The sequence below is a fragment of the Oncorhynchus gorbuscha genome, linkage group LG15 (assembly GCF_021184085.1).
Source record: "Oncorhynchus gorbuscha isolate QuinsamMale2020 ecotype Even-year linkage group LG15, OgorEven_v1.0, whole genome shotgun sequence".
NCBI classification, from domain to species: Eukaryota; Metazoa; Chordata; class Actinopteri; order Salmoniformes; family Salmonidae; genus Oncorhynchus; species Oncorhynchus gorbuscha.
In genome coordinates, this window is record NC_060187.1 from 35,815,888 (window position 1) to 35,833,193 (window position 17,306).

General features: G+C 44.0%; 1 protein-coding gene across 3 annotated transcripts; it reads left to right on the plus strand.

Annotated features, from left to right (window-relative positions):
* The first annotated feature begins 238 nt into the window (after positions 1-238).
* Positions 239-16,236, plus strand: edem3 (ER degradation enhancer, mannosidase alpha-like 3). 3 transcript variants are annotated; one of them, XM_046300954.1, is made up of 21 exons: positions 239-1,663; positions 1,767-1,812; positions 3,871-3,971; positions 4,112-4,151; positions 4,271-4,383; positions 4,466-4,619; positions 4,987-5,121; positions 5,454-5,559; positions 5,756-5,853; positions 6,000-6,125; positions 6,261-6,344; positions 6,429-6,512; positions 8,457-8,581; positions 8,767-8,989; positions 9,101-9,246; positions 9,374-9,518; positions 9,697-9,888; positions 10,036-10,201; positions 10,403-10,588; positions 10,925-10,972; positions 14,902-16,236. In XM_046300954.1, the coding sequence occupies exons 1-21, from the start codon at positions 1,539-1,541 to the stop codon at positions 15,183-15,185; spliced, it is 2,727 nt and encodes a 908-aa protein (XP_046156910.1). In that variant the 5' UTR covers positions 239-1,538; the 3' UTR covers positions 15,186-16,236. The 3 variants fall into 3 exon arrangements, with proteins under 3 accessions (XP_046156910.1, XP_046156911.1, XP_046156912.1); XM_046300955.1 differs by having other exon boundaries at positions 240-1,663; positions 10,925-10,939; XM_046300956.1 differs by lacking the exon at positions 10,925-10,972 and having other exon boundaries at positions 241-1,663.
* Positions 16,237-17,306: the final 1,070 nt, after the last annotated feature.

Genomic DNA, 17,306 nt, shown 5'->3' on the forward strand with positions numbered 1-17,306 from the left:
TTTCTAGGCTAGATGGGAAATGTAGTGACTACCAACAAAGGTGGGACATTCATTCTGATGTCTGTCAATATTCAAGGAACTGACAAACGTCCACCTTTATGTATATTGCCATCACATTTTTTTAAGGCATATTCTTTCCAAATGTATAACGACTGACTGAATAAATGTACATTTAATAGTATTGCATGACAAAACTACAACATTTAGGTGTTGGAAGGGGCTGAGGGACCTACATCCTAACCGGATGCGGATGTTGTTGACGTTTATCTTAACAGCACCTTTGCTTTTATTTCACGTCTAGTTGGCGGCTAAGGGTTCAGGCTCAAGGCAACAGAGAACGGCCAAATATAACAAGCAGAACAGAAGACACTGCCGGAGGGGCTTAACTCAACGGCTGGAATGGACTCGGCGCCTTTCCTACTTCGCTTGTTTTTGGACTGTCATTTACCGGACAAACTGGCTAGCTAGCTGGCTAGTAACGTTAGGCTCCACAACTGTCGGACGAAAGAAGGGAACAGTCAAAGGAGGAAATAACAGCCAACAAAGTTAGCTTTCTGGTTATATTAGCTTTCTCGTCTTGCTTGCTTTACGGATATCCTAATTGTTATAGCTACCATTAGCTAGATCTTCTCTATGTGGCTACTGTCGATAACAACGGAACAACTTTGTAGTCAGCTACGTTATCGGAATTAGTTCATGATTAGCTAATTATTTTGTAGTTTTAAGTTGACCTGAAAGCGAGAATTTACCTCTTCGGTATTACTGGCAGTAGCTCAGCGTTTATGGTGTCCGCTTACCCAGACACGGATGTCAAGTAACGTTAATAGGAAAGGAGAGTTTGTTTAGATTGACTTGAAGAATGTTACACTGTCAGTAATCAATAATGTGTTAATAAACGCCACAGATAGCGGGGTTTAACAGTATGTGAATGTTTTGTGTTGACTGAAGCGTTGCCAACGTGTCACACGCTATGTAGGTCCGGGTGCCGCGCGTGTCAGTGACTGGAAAGCAAACAGGTGTGACCAACAGGTGAACGCGGTTTTAAGGGATTTGACACTGAGTCAAGGAAGGAGTGTGCGCGAACGTCTTGGTATAACTTTGTCTTAGATATTAAGACTCATTTTATGACAGATCACTAATATCAGTTTAAATAATAATACAGCATTCCTGCATTCTGTCAAATATATTACGTATGAGTCTGATTTTTTTTTTAGATACAGTTGTATGTCCAACCTCTTATAACACCACTGCCATAAACCGGGATTTGTACATTATGACTTTGGTGAGGTGGAGTGAGTCAAAGATGGTGTCTAAATGGGCATCAATAAGCTTATTAGTAACAATATTGTTGTCCTTATAAACAGCACTGCCTCAATGTGTTTGAAAGCGTTAAATAATCATTGGGCAGACAGACTGCTGAATATGTGAACATGAGATCTGAGTGCTTGTGTTTATCAGAGAGTGTTGTGGTGTCTAGGCCAATATTAATGTGATGATCGGTTACAGTTCCACTTGACTGAAAAAGCCAGGTTGTAGCTATGTGGACAGTGTTGTGGTTTCGCCCCGCAACAATGTCGGCCCTATTGTTCTCATTGCTGCTATTGCTGAGCACCTTATGCAGGCTTGGACAATCTATGTCACGAGAGGAGAAGCTCAAACTGAGGTGAGTGAGAATGATGGTCTGGTTCTGGGCTAGATGTGTGACAAGTTCTGACTTCCTCAGATAAAGGAGAATGAGCTAAGCTGACTTGTTCTTTCCCTTCAAGGAACCAAGTGGTTGAGATGTTTGACCATGCTTATTCAAATTATATGGTAAGTCTCGTCACCGCACCTGCCCCAATCATATAACTGAGATCAAATCCAAGTTTAATGGTCGCATACACAGTTTATCAGATGTTCTAGCTGGTGCAGTGAAATGCTTGTGTTACTAGTTTCTAACAATGCAGTAAAATATCAAACAAGTACACAAATAATAATAATTTAAAAAAAGATTACAAAAACCACAACAAGAAATCAAGAAATGTCGGAACTTAATAAATTAACAACCCAAATAACACTGCAACACATCCAAATGCAATCTACACGTATTTACACAAGATATACTAAGAATGGTATGTACAGCAGTAGCTATATTAGTGAGCTATGTTAAGATTCCAGTATATAAATGAATATGCAGTGTATAAACAGTGTAACTAAAATGCAATGTACAGTAGTAGCAATATTAGAATGATCTGTTTACAAACAGTATTTAATTACACAGTACAAAACCCTATGGAAGAATGCATAGAATTTCTGGAAATTAGCTTCCGGACCAGAGTCCTGAATATAAATATACACTCAGTTGACAGTTTATTAGGTACATCCATCTAGTACCGGGTCAGACCCTCCCTTTGCCTCAAACAGCCTGAATTCTTTGGAAACGAGACTTGAAATTGCGCTCCGGTGCATCCTGTTTACATTGATCATCCTTGATGTTTCTACAACTTGATTTGAGTCAACCTGTGGTAAATTCAATTGATTCAACATGATTTGGAAAGGCACACACCTGTCTATATAAGGTCCCACAGTTGACAGGGCTTGGTTTTTGCTCTGACATGCAATGAGGTCGAAGAAATTGTCCGTAGAGCTCCGAGACTGGATTGTGTGGAGGCACAGATGTTGGGAAAGGTACCAAAACATTTTTGCAACATTGAAGGTCCCGAAGAACACCGTGACCTCCATCATTCTTAAATGGAAGAAGTTTGGAACCACCAAGATTCTACCTAGAGCTGGCCGCCCGGTCAAACTGAGCAATCGGGGGAGAAGTGCCTTGGTCAGGGAGGTCACCAAGAACCCGATGGTTACTCTGACAGAGCTCCAGAGTTCCTCTGTGGAAATGGGAAGAACCATCCAGAAGGACAACCATCTCTGCAGCACACCACCAATCAGCCCTTTGTGTTAGTGGCCAGACGGAAGCCACTCCTCGGTAAAAGGCACGTGACTGCCCGCTTGGAGTTTGCCAAAAGGCACCTAAAAGACTCTCGGACCGTGAGAAACAAGATTCTCTGGTCCGATGAAACCAAGATTGAACTATTTGGCCTGAAAGCGAAGCGTTATGTCTGGAGGAAACCTGGCACCATCCCTACCGTGAAGCATGGTGGTAGCATCCTGCTGTGGGGATGTTTTTTGTTGGCAGAGACTGGGAGACTAGTCAGGATCGAGCAAGTAAAGAGATCCTTGCTGAAAACCTGCTCCAGAGTGCTCAGGACCTCAGACTGGGGGAAAAGGTTAACCTTCCAACACGACAATGACCCGATGCACACAGCTAAGACAACACAGGAGTGGCTTTAGGACAAGTCTCTGAATGTCCTTGAGTGGCCCAGCCAGAGCCCGGACTTGAACCTTATCGGAAGTACTGAGTAAAGGGTCTGAATACACTGTTTTTGTATTTAAAAAAAATAAATCTGCAAAAATTTCTCAATTTGATTTTGCTTTGTTATTATGGGGTATTGTGTGTAGATGAGGAAAAATAATTTCAACCATTTTAGAATAAGGCTGTAACATAACAAAATGTGGAAAAAGTCAAGGGGTCTGAATACCATTTGAATGCACTGTATGCCTATGTAGACTCTTAGCTTTCCATTGACATGCTCCTATGAACTTCTCATGTTGGTGCTCATGGGTCCTTTCAGATTAAATGAGTGCATGTCAAGTGTTTTACATTTCTGCTTTATTTGCCAGGAACAGATATGAATGTATTGATTTTGGTGTGGTAGTGTTTTGCAAGGAAACTACTTGAACCTTATTTATGCCTACTGTATGTCAAGTATTGTCTGACATATGTTCAACATTTACACACTACTATTGATCCTTATTGGTTGTGTTCTCCAGGACCATGCGTACCCAGCAGATGAGCTGATGCCTCTGACGTGTCGGGGGAGGGTGCGTGGGCTGGAGCCCAGTCGGGGAGATGTGGATGACGCACTGGGGATGTAAGGACCTGCCTGCCTTCAGGCCTGAGTAGGATGTGGTAACGGGAGAAACAGTCCTGTTGGCTCTGGAATACTCTTGAGTCTCTATGTTGATATCTTCTCGCCATGATTTGATTGAATTGTCTCTGTGTGTTTTTAAGGTTCTCTCTCACCCTCATCGACACCCTGGACACTCTAGTGGTGAGTAAAATCTCTTTAGTTTGTATCACCGACCAGTAAACTGCCTTGTTCGTTTTGTTCAGTCTCTGTTTTTAGGGATGCTTTGATTTGAATTGATTTCCTCCCGTATTTACTTCCAGCTCTTAAACAAGACAACAGAGTTTGAAGCAGCAGTGAGGAGAGTGCTGAAAGATGTGCGACTCGACAATGACGTTGTGGTGTCTGTCTTTGAGACCAACATCCGTGTGCTGGGGTAAGAAAAAACAAAAGCCAGTTGACTGGCTGGACATCATGTGTGCTTGCGTGTGTTTGACTATTGTGACTTATGTTTTCAGGGGGCTGCTAGGGGGCCACTCCATGGCTGTGATGCTGAAGGATGCAGGGCATTACATGCAGTGGTACCAGGATGAGCTGCTCCACATGGCCAAAGACCTGGGTCTCAGACTCCTGCCTGCCTTCAACACCAGCAGTGGCCTGCCTTACCCCAGGGTGAGCTCTGACTATACATGCAGCCTATGCATAGACTTAACATAAGGTCTTGGCTGTTGTGTTTTTACCATAATATGTCACACACACACCCACACAAGCATGTACATACACCCATAAGGTTAGAGGGCAACTTTTGGCAAGCACATTAGCTAAAAGGATGCCGTCGGCTAGCGGGTAAGAGTACAGCAGCCCTCAGATTATGACTGCATCATTTAATTTTCTGCTTCAGTGCTCTGCTTGCAGCTGCCATAGTTTTCAGAGGCAGAGTTTTCTATGGCTGTGTAGTTCACGTGGACAATGACTTGGAACACAGCGTTGTATTTCAGTCTATGACATCTATATTGAGCCTTATAATTCCACTCAACAGGTAAACTTGAAGCATGGTGTCAGGGGTCCTGAGTCTCGGACGGGCACAGAGACGGACACCTGCACAGCTTGTGCTGGTACCATTATTCTGGAGTTCGCTGCCTTGAGTCGCTTCACTGGGGACCCTGTGTTTGAGGTATAAGACATTTGTCTCTTACTTTTTAAAATGTGTGTTCAGATCACAGCGGATGCATGACTAGACTGCAGCGGTGCTAGACCTTAAAGGGTTAATCCAGCTTGTTGACTCTCGGAGATCCCAGTGTGTCTGAATGATATTGATTCATGGTCTTCTGTAGTTCAGTTGGTAGAGCAAGGCTCTTGCCACGTCAGGATAGTGGGTTTTGAGTCCCAGGGCCACCCGTGTTACGTTGTTTTCATCCATGCATGCCTAAGTTTGCATGAAATATTTTGCTAAATAGATTTGAAAAATAACAATAATAATTTTACAATTAATTTAATCAAACACAGGTCCATGCACGGAGAGCCCTAAACTTCCTGTGGGAGAAGAGACAGAGGAACAGCAACCTAGTGGGAACAACCATCAACATCCACTCAGGAGAGTGGGTCCGCAGGGGTGAGGGAGAGAACCCGTCCCAGGCCATAACTAGTATGATAAAGGAGGATTTACATGGATTTTTCCTGCGAAGGACAGTGTATTGGATGTGGTAGAAGTGAATGGGCAAGGGGGTAGGCGCTGATGTTCTGTACTTGTAGAAATAGGCCATTAGTGTTTCTGAGGTATGAAACGATACACTGTTGTATTGTTCCAGACAGCGGAGTTGGAGCAGGGATCGACTCGTATTATGAGTACCTGCTGAAAGCCTACATTCTCCTGGGAGATGACCTCTTTCTGCAGCGCTTCAACATTGTGAGTGACATCATATGCTGTAACCATTCTCCAGCCGAACTCATGGAATGCTATTATGCCTTTATTATGATGGAATTCAATATACAGAAAGTATGCTCCATTCTCATCCTCAGCTTGTCATATTTTCTCATTATTTGTGTTTCCAGCACTATGCGTCTATAATGAAGTACATCAGCCAGCCTCCTCTCCTGCTGGATGTTCACATCCACAAGCCTCTGCTGCCTGCTCGCACCTGGATGGACTCCCTCCTGGCCTTCTTCCCCGGGCTGCAGGTGAGACACTCAGCCTGGCGTCACTAACAGACCAGCTGCCTAAGCAGGGGTTTTAGTACATAAAGATATTGCTGAGATTATGGAGACAAATGTAAACATGTATTTTCCTCCTAACCTTGTTAATGAATCCCCCAGGTGTTGAAGGGAGATATCGGACCGGCCATTGAGACCCATGAGATGCTGTATCAAGTCACCAAGAAACACAACTTCCTCCCAGAGGTTAGCTCAATTTTTTTTTGCTTCCTCTCCCTCCTTTTTCTCTCACTCAGGCTGTAGCCTTTAACACCCCTCTTTGTTCCCTAGGCGTTCACCACTGATTTCAGGGTACACTGGGCTCAGCATCCACTTAGACCTGAGTTTGCAGAGAGCACCTATTTCCTGTACAAGGTAAGAACTATGCAGACATGCAGTCTAGAAGTTGACATAAATCCATGAACATACAGTAGTCAGAATTTTCAGACCCCTTGACTTTTTCCACATTTTGATATGTTACAGCCTTAATCTAAAATGGATTTTTAAAAAATATATATATATTTTTATCCTCATCAATCTTCACATCATAACCCACAATGATAATGCGAAAACAGGTTTTTAGACATTTTTTGCAAGTGTATTGAAAAAAACAACAATGCTTATTTATATAACTATTCAGACCCTTTGTTATGAGACTCAATTGAGCTCAGGTGCATCCTGTTTCCAATGATCACCCTGTTTCCAATGATCACCCTTGCGTGGTTTCTTCAACTTGATTGGAGTCAACCTGCGGTAAATTAAATTGATTGGACATTATTTGGAAAGGCACCCACTTGTCTATATAAGGTCCCACAGTTGACAGTGCATGTCAGAGCAAACACCAGGCCATGAAGTCAAAGGAATTGTCCGTAGAGTTCTGAGACGGGATTGTGTCGAAGCACAGATCTGGGGAAGTTTACCAAAACATTTCTGCAGCGTTGAAGGTCCCCAAGAACACAGTGGCCTCCATCGAAGGTTGCTGGATCGAATAACCAAGCTGACAAGGTAAAAAAATGTTGTTCTGCCCCTGAGAAATGTATGTCGATTTAAGGCAGCCCCCCACACCTCTCTGATTCAGAGGGGATGGGTTAAATGCGGAAGACACATTTCAGTTGAAGGGCTTCAGTTGTACAACTGACTAGGTATCCCTCTTTCCGTTTCCCATTCTTAAATGGAAGAAGTTTGGAACCACCAAGACACTTCCTAGAGTTGGCCACCCAGCCAAACTGAGCAATCATGGGAGAAAGGCCTTGGTCAGGGAGGTGACCAAGAACCCGATGGTCACTCTGACAGAGCTCCAGGGTTCCTCTGTGGAGATGGTTGTCCTTCTGGAAGGTTCTCCCATCTCTGCAGCACTCTACCAATTAAGCCCTTATGGTAGAATGGCCAGACGGAAGCCACTCCTCAGTAAAAGGCACATGACAGTCCACTTGGAGTTTTGCCAAAAGGCACCTAAAGGAGACTCAGACCATGAGAAACAAGATTCTCTGGTCTGATGAAAGCAAGATTGAACTCTTTGGCCTGAATGCCAAGAGTCACGTCTGGAGGAAACCTGGCACCATCCATATTTTGAAGCATGGTGGTGGCAGCAGCATGCCGTGGGAATGTTTTTCAGTGGCAGGAACTGGGAGACTAGTCAGGGTTGAGGGAGAGATGAATGGAGCAAAGTACAGAGAGATCCTTGATGAAAACCTGCTCCAGAACAGAACCTCCGACTGAGGCAAAGGTTCAACTTCCAAAAGGACAATGACCCGAAGCACACAGCCAAGAGAACGCAGGGAGTGGCTTCAGGACAATTCTCTGAATATCCTTGAGTGGCCCAGCCAGATCGTGATTCCGATCGTACATTTCCGGAAAGATCTGAAAATAGCTGTGCAGCAACCTTATAGAGCTTGTGAGGATCTGCAGAGACGAATGGGAGAAACTCCCCAAATACAGGTGTGTCAGGCTTGTAGCATCATACCAAAGAAGACTCGAGGCTGTAATCGCTGCCAAAGGTGCTTCAACAAAGTACATAGTAAAGGGTCTGAATACTTAAGTAAATGTGATATTTCCATTTTCTTATTTATAATACATTTGCAAAAATGTCTAAAATCATGTATTCACTTTGTCATTATGATGAAACCGGCTCTCATGTAGGTTGAGGATTTTTTACATTTTTAAAAATCCATTTTTTGAATAAGGCTGTAACAAAATGTGGAAACGTGAAGAGGTCTGAATACTTTCCGAATGCACTGTACATTTTGATCTCAGTGGCCTTTGTTATTGCCTAATCCAGTTTTACAGTGTCTAACCCTGGTCCCACTGTTCTCTCTCTAGGCCACCAAAGACCCCTACTACCTAGAGGTAGGCCGCACGGTGCTGGACAACCTGAACCGCTTTGCCCGGGTCCCCTGCGGCTTTGCTGCCATGAAGGACGTTCGCACCGGGAGCCACGAGGACCGGTGAGAGCCCTGATCCAGGGGAATAGCCAAGGGACGGGGAGGGTCTGACTGACATTTAATGATGGGTGGAAACAGAGGTGGATGGTTTAAGTGGCTGAGCAACAGTGTGCCAGGCAGGTAGTTAAATCAAACTGGTTTATGTGGTGTCTACCCTGCTGCTCCAAATTTGGCCTGCTTCCTCTCAGAATGGACTCCTTCTTCCTGGCGGAGATGTTCAAGTACCTGTTCCTGCTGTTTGCAGAGGAGGAAGATCTGCCGTTTAATGTTGAGGACTACATCTTCACCACCGAGGCTCACCTCCTGCCCCTGTCCCTGTCCACTGCCCCTCACGCCCCCTCTCCTCCAGCCAACTCCACGGAACAGGCTGCATCTCTGCCTCATCTGTCTGCCTCTGTCAAATCTCTTTGGGTGGGTATAGTAAAATCACATGCTGTAACCAACTATAGTTCTAATGATACTACTTCTAATAATATTCAGATGATCGAGTTGGTCATGTTTGTTCTCTCCCACCTGTCTTAGTCAGAGGAAGAGCTGGATGACTCCAACTTTGATTGGACCTGCCCCAACACACACCTCCTTTTCCCTGATCCTGCCTTTCCTCGGAACCTCCGAGATCCAATCAGAAGTGCTGTGGACAAGAGCTGTCCCCGCCCTGCCCTTCACCGGTAAGGGACATTATGCCTATCGTGAGGAATCATGTTAAGTGCTTTTTGTACTGAAATATGGCAATATATTATTCTTGTCACAACCATACTGAATGTGGACATTAATGCCCTCCACCTTCTCGTCCAGTGAGCCAGGGATGGGTCGCCCCCCTCTGAGGGCTCAGGACTTCATGGCCAACAACCCTGATCACCTGGAGCTGCTGAGGAGGATGGGAGTCAGCCTTATACACCTGAAGGACGGCAGAGTGCAGCTAGTCCAACACGCTACACAGGTAAATAATCATGCCCAATACAAGCAGGGAGACATGTTTTTGCTATCAATTTGAATGGTGTCATAAGATAACTGCCAAACCCCCCCATATGAGTCTTATTCAGTCTCTCCCCATCTACTGCCCTCTCCTCTCTAACTCCCTCTCCATCCCTCTCTCTCCTGTTACTTCCTCACTCTAGGCGGTCAGTGCTGTGGCAGCAGAGGACGGGATGCGCTTCATGCAGGAGATGATGGAGCTGTCCAGCCAGCAGCAGAAGGAGCAGCTCCCGCCGCGCGCCGTACAGATCATCTCCCACCCCTTCTTTGGCAGAGTGGTGCTGACCGCTGGCCCAGCACAGTTTGGCACAGATCTTTCCAAGAGCATCCCTGGGGTGAGTGTGTTTCAGTGTGCCAATTTCCAATGGATGGGCGCCTGTCTGCTTGTTTGTTTATACTGTCTTGCCCCTAGGCGCCAGACGTTCTCTATTCTCAGTGTTCCGAGTGACGTTTGAACATGTACTCTCTTTGTCTGTCTGTAGGTGCGTGGGTTTGTGACAGTGGCTGAGCCCTACAGTGGCTGTGCGGAGCTGAGCAATGCTGCCTTTGTACAGGGCCGCATCGCTTTGTTGCAACGGGGGCAGTGTATGTTCGCTGAGAAGGCAAGACACATTATGAAGGCTGGGGCCATCGGAGGCATCGTCATCGGTGAGGAGACCAACTAACACAGGATCTTAATTTAAACAAATCTACTTCAAGAAGGCTTCACTAACTCTCATCATACTTCTGACATTTATACATGTTCATAACACTTTCATTATGTATATAACCTTTTTAATAAACTGACGTATTACCATTTATAGGGTCCTCTTTTACCCTGCTAACTACCCCCCCCCTTCTCCCCAACAGATGACAACGAGGGCAGCAGCAGTGACACAGCTCCCCTCTTCCAGATGGCCGGCGATGGACGCAACACGGACGACGTCACCTTGCCCCTGCTCTTCCTGTTCTACAAGGAGGGAAACATCCTGTTGGAGGCTCTTAAGGAGTACAGGGAGGTGGAGGTGCTGCTGAGCGACAAGGCCAGAGACCGAGGTGAGATCCACTGGACAGAACAGGAGGGTGCTACTAACTGGAGACATGTTCAGAACATGGGTCCTTATTTCAGCTCATTAGAGACCAGATTTGATTCTGTGAAGATTTCAAATTGGCCAGTATTTCAGGGTTCAGTGGTGACTCCAAATAGTGGGCCTGTGGCCACTTTACAGTAGCAGCTTGGTGGAGACAGGTGATGGTGAGCACCCTGTGTGATACAGGATACAGCTCCTTTTCCATTTGTCTTCCTTCTCCTCTCCTTCCCTGTAGTGGACTGTAACAGTAACTTTCCTCTGCTCTCTTTCTTTCCTTTCCCTTCACCCTTGGGATGAGCAGCCTCCATATTCAAAGGTAAACCTCTCCCTGGCATCCTGCTGGAGAGCAGTAAGTATCGCCGTCTTTCCCTTCTCCTCCATTATTTTGTGTGTGGTAGAGCAGCTCAGTGCAGGTTAGTCTTGTGTAAATAGCTGGCCATCTCAGAACTCATCAAGAGCATGGTACTGTTGGTCTGTACTGCACATGACTCATCAGTACCATGCTGTTTATAGTTCGCTGCCTCTTGTGAACTGCAACACTGCTCTATTTCTGTCTGGGAATGACCGGTGTGGGTGCTTGTGTTAGATATACAGTACCAGTCACACCTACTCATTCCAAGGTTTTTCTTTATTTGTACTTTCTTCTACATTGTAGAATAATTGTAAAGACATCAAAACTATGAAATACATGGAATCATCTAGTAACCAAAACAATTTTAAACAAAGATAAATATATTTGAGTCTTCAAAGTAGCCTCTCTTTGCCTTGATGACAGCTTTGCACACTCTTGGCATTTTCTCAATCAGCTTCATGAGGTAGTCACCTGGAATGCATTTAAATTAACAGATGTGGCTTGTTAAAAGTGAATTTGTGAAATTTCTTTCCTCCTTAATGCATTTGAGCCATTCAGTTGTGTTGTGACATGGTAGGTGGTATACAGAAGGTAGCCCTATTTGGGTAAAGACCAAGTCCATTTTATGGCAAGAACAGCTCAAATAAGCAAAGACAAATGACAGTCATCACTTTGAGACATGAAGGTCAGTCAATGTGGAAAATTTCAAGGACTTCAAGTGGAGTCACAAAAGCCATCAAGCGCTATGATGAAACTGGCTCTCATGAAGACCGCCACAGGAAAGGAAGACCCAGAGTTACCTCTGCTGCAGATGATAAATTCATTTGAGGTAACTGCACCTCAGATGCTTCAGAGTTCAAATAACACACCTCTCAACATCAACTCTTCAGAGGAGACTGTGAATCAGGCCTCCATGGTTGAATTGCTGCAAAGAAACCACTACTAAAGGACACCAACAACAAGAACAGATTTGCTTGGGCCAAGAAACACAAACAATGGACATTAGACTTGTGTCCTTTGGTCTGATGAGCACAAATTTGAGATTTTTGGGTCCAACTGCTGTGTCTTTGTGACGCAGAGTAGGTGAAAGAATGATCTCTGCATGTTTAGTTCCCACCGTGAATCATGGAGGAGGTGTGATTGTGTGGGTTGCTTTGCTGGTGACACTGTCAGTGATTTATTTAGAATTCATGGCACACTTAACCAGCATGGCTACCGCAGCATTCTGCAGCGATATCCCATCTCATCTGGTTTGCGCTTAGTCCCACTATCGTTTGTTTTTCAACAGGACAATGACCCAACACACCTCAAGGCTGTGTAAGGGTTATTAGACCTAGGAGGAGAGTGATGGAGTGCTATGTCCGATGACCTGGCTTCCACAATCACCTGACCTCAATTGAGATGGTTTGGGATGAATTGGACCGCAGCGCAAAGGCAAAGCAGACAAGTGCTCATCATATGTGGGAACATCTTCAAGACTGTTGTAAAAGCATTCGAGGTGAAGCTGGTTGAGAGAATGCCACGAGTGTGTAAAGCTGTCAAGGCATTTAATTTGAAGAATCTGAGAAAAAGGAAAACTGCACAGCGCTCTTGATAGTGTCACTGTTCTTTAATAAGCTTACGTTTCATCCACATGGCCTTCGTCAGAGCTTTTGTGTGTTTTAAATTAACACCCTTATGTAGACAGCTCGACCCACATCTTTTCCATGGATCAAATGGGGTTGGAGTCGAGGGAAAACAAATAAGTGCTACCAAATATAACGATGTGCATTTTATGTATGTATGTATGTATGTATGTGTATGTGTGTATGTATGTATGTATGTATGTATGTATGTATGTATGTATGTATGTATGTGTGTGTGTGTGTGTGTGTGTGTGTGTGTGTGTGTGTGTGTGTATTTTCCCTTGACTCAACCCCATTCGATGCATGGAATGGATGTGGGTGGGGCTAAATTTTTAAAAACGCACAAAAGCTCTGAAGAAGTCTGTGAGGCTGATACGTAAAGCTTATTAAAGAACAGTGATGCTATTGAGCGGTGTGCGGGTTTCTTTTTTTTCTCTCCTTTTATTCAACTGTTACCATGCACCTGCAAAAAAAGAGAGCTCAGATGTAGGAGTTCCTTTTGAATTTTTACTTTTAAAATATATTTGAATTTTTAAATTGTTTACTACATGATTCCATGTGTTATTTCATAGTTTTGATGTCGTGACTATTATTCTATAATGTAGAAAATAGTAAAAATAAAGAAATGTCAACTTTTTTGACTGGTAGTGCACATACAGTGGGGCAAAAAAAATACTTAGTCAGCCATCAATTGTGCAAGTTCTCCCACTAGAGGCCTGTAATTTTCATCATAGGTTCACTTCAACTATGACCAGACAAAATGAGAAAAGAAAATCCAGAAAATCCCATTGATTTTTTATGAATTTATTTGCAAATTATGGTGGAACATAAGTATTTGGTCACCGAAAAAAAAGCAAGATTTCTGGCTCTCACAGACCTGTAACTTCTTCTTTAAGAGGCTCCTCTGTCCTCCACTCGTTACCTGTATTAATGGCACCTGTTTGAACTTGTTCTCAGTATAAAAGACACCTGTCCACAACCTCAGTCACACTCCAAACTCCACTTTGGCCAAGACCAAAGAGCTGTCAAAGGACACCAGAAACAAAATTGTAGACCTGCACCAGGCTGGGAAGACTGCAATAGGTAAGAAGCTTGGTTTGAAGAAATCAACTGTGGGAGCAATTATTAGGAAATGGAAGACATACAAGACCACTGATAATCTCCCGCGATCTGGGGCTCCACGCAAGATCTCACCCTATGGGGTCAAAATGATCGCAAAAATCCCAGAACCACACGGGGGGACCTAGTGAATGACCTGCAGAGAGCTGGGACCAAAGTAACAAAGCCTACCATCAGTAATCCTGCAGTGCCAGACGTGTCCCCCTGCTTAAGCCAGTACATGTCCAGGCCCGTCTGAAGTTTTCTAGAGAGCATTTGGATGATCCAGAAGAAGATTGGGAGAATGTCATATGGTCAGATGAAACCAAAATATAACTTTTTGGTAAAAACTCAACTCGTTGTGTTTGGAGGACAAAGAATGCTGAGTTGCATCCAAAGAACACCATACCTACTGTGAAGCATGGGGGTGGAAACGTCATTCTTTGGGGCTGTTTTTCTGCAAAGGGACCAGGACGACTGATCCGTGTAAAGGAAAGAATGAATAGGGCCATGTATCGTGAGATTTTGAGTGAAAACCTCCTTCCATCAGCAAGGGCATTGAAGATGAAACGTGGCTGGGTCTTTCAGCATGACAATGATCCCAAACATACCGCCCGGGCAATGAAGGAGTGGCTTTGTAAGAAGCATTTCAAGGTCCTGGGGTGGCCTAGCCAGTCTCCAGATCTCAACCCCATAGAAAATCTTTGGAGGGAGTTGAAAGTCTGTGTTGCCCAGCAACAGCCCCAAAACATCACTGCTCTAGAGGAGATCTGCATGGAGGAATGGGCCAAAATACCAGCAACAGTGTGTGAAAACCTTGTGAAGCTTTACAGAAAACGTTTGACCTCTGTCATTGCCAACAAAACTTTTGTTATTGACCAAATTCTTTTTTTCCCACCATAATTTGCAAATAAATTCATTAAAAATCCTACAATGTGATTTTCTGGATTTTCTTTTTTCTCATCTTGTCTGTCATAGTTGAAGTGTACCTATGATGAAAATTACAGGCCTCATCTTTTTAAGTGGGAGAACTTGCACAATTGGTGGCTGACCTAAATACTTTTTTTGCCCCACTGTACATGGTGAGTAGGACATGGATGGATGGATACTCGGAACCTATATGGATGATTGTGCAGGACACAGTTTATTTATTGTGGTGAATGAACCACAATAAACTGAGCTCACCCCTTTCTCCTTCCTCAGGTGGGGACGCTCAGGAGGAGGACCAAACTTCACCCACCTCCGCAACTCTTGACCGGTCACACGTGAGCACTGTGGAGCTGGACGAATCAGCTCCCGAATTGGGTCCTGACAATGAGGAAGTGACTCCTGAGGAGGATGTGGGACCTGCCATTAAGAGTAACCCTGAGCCAGAGGAGGAGCCTGCTGTTGACAAGGACTCTAGCAGAAAATCAGTGAATGCCATGATGGCTGATTGGCGGGAGGACTTAGAGGCGTTCCAGCAGATGGAGAAGGATGAGCTTTGACAGCCTCCACATCCCCCCCTCCCTTATTCTCCTCCCCACTGATCTTTCCCAGCCACAGTATTGGCCTGGAGCACAGCTGACTGCCTCCTAAAGGATAACGTTTTAGTGGGGAGATGTTTTTATAAGAAATGGTTACCAGGATTGAATACAGTGACTTCCACTCTGTTCTTTCTCTTCACCTGTCTTTAGTTTCTCAGGTGTCAACATGCCAGTTGCTCCCCTGGCATACATCTGCCCATCTCATATTTCAGATTCTGGGGTGTCTTCTCTCTTTTGGCTCATAACAGAACAGACTGCAGTCCAGGTATGTCACCATGGACATCTGCTCTAGTTTCACTGTTCTCTGGTCTTTTTTTGTTTTTGTTTTACGTTTGTCTTCCTCTAAAATACATTTCTGGGTCACTGACATATGGGAGCAGATTCTGACTGCTGGTTGAATAATAATCCACTGACTAACTGGTTGAATGATTGGTTTATTTAACTGTGATATGTTGTCGGAACATTTTACTATTTTATTTTGTGGGCCTAATTTATGGGGTCAATATTAAGCTACTTGGCTGTAAGGGAATGCAGTGAGAAGCAGTCTATAAAAGGCTAGTACTGAGAATCACTTAGCACTGGCACTCTCCAGGAAGATATGAAGTTATTAGTGTGACTGTCTATGTATTTGTCAGTTATTTCCAAGGTCATTTGAAATAAAGTGCAGGTTCTGGTCGGTGTGAGAGGTCACCCCTCTGGTCCACATGGGATGAACCGGCCCTACCCTTGCCCTCTGTCATCATGGAGACAGGAGGGCAGACCGCATTGAAGAGTTGGTTGTATAGCAATAAAACCGACTGTTGCGCAACTATATCAAGATATAAAATACTGTACTGTCTTTGGGTATACCATGTTCTATATCTATGGCAGACAGAACCACTGACTGGCCAGCAGAGGGGATCCTTGTTTGGGGCATCATACTGATCTGGAGATTGCTGACTGACCGGAAGACCAAGCAAACAAAAATGCCAACAATGTAATTAACTTTTAATAAAATTGATAAAGAAATTAACAAGTGTTTTGTCATCTCAATTTTTTAAAACGTTTTTCAGGCAGTGTTAGACTAGGGGATTATGTTGGTTTTAGACTATTACATGACTGAAATGATAGTGGAACCATACAGTATTTGTATTGATAACCTCTTCACTGGGTCGGGATTAAAAGGGAATGGAGACACACAGGGGTTTCAATATTTTTTATGGGTTACTATTATACTATTTATGAATTTCTGATGCTTAATCTGCATGGATCATGCTGTGTACCCAATACATATAAAATTTGTAAAAAACAATATCAGTGTCCCCACTGCAACAATGAAATACTTTTGTCCTTGAAACATTTTATTGCAATACTGTAGAATTCCGTTCATTCCTATGGAGGACTGCCCCTTCTGCGGAGTAAAAGCCTCTTATTGGCCATTTTACATATCAGAACCAGGGTTAAAACATATCATTACGTGTACCACAGGAGGCTGCTGAGGAGAGAATGGCTCATAATGGCCGGAATTGAGCAAATGCAATGGCATCAAACACCTGGAAACCATGTGTTTGATATATTTAATACCATGCAACTTATTCCGCTCCAGCCATTACCACAAACCTGTTCTCTCCAATTAAGGTGCCACCAACCTCCTGTGGCTTGTACCCCTATCCTCACATCTTTAATAGAATGTCTCATTTTCTCTTAGGTCTATGAGCCCTTTGCTGTTACAGGCATTGCTTTCATTCTGTGCTAGAATCAATGGCTCACATTTTTCACAGAACTACTTATTTTCTCTCCAGAGAGAACAACTACTGAGCTGGCATGGTTGAACTATACCTCTCCGTCCATGATCATGCATCTTGGCCAATTTCAAGGAACATGATATCATGCATTAAAAAAATGTATTATGCACATTTCTGGTCCTTTTTCCCACTAATTGGTATTTTGACCAATCACATCAGATCTTTTCCAGATCTTTTGCAGAGTTGATCTAATTGGTCAAAATACAAATTAGTGAAAGATCAGAATTGGCTGCCTGTCTGAACGCAGCGATAATGTACCTGTCAATCTCATTTCCCAGAAAAGTAGTCCCTCTCACAT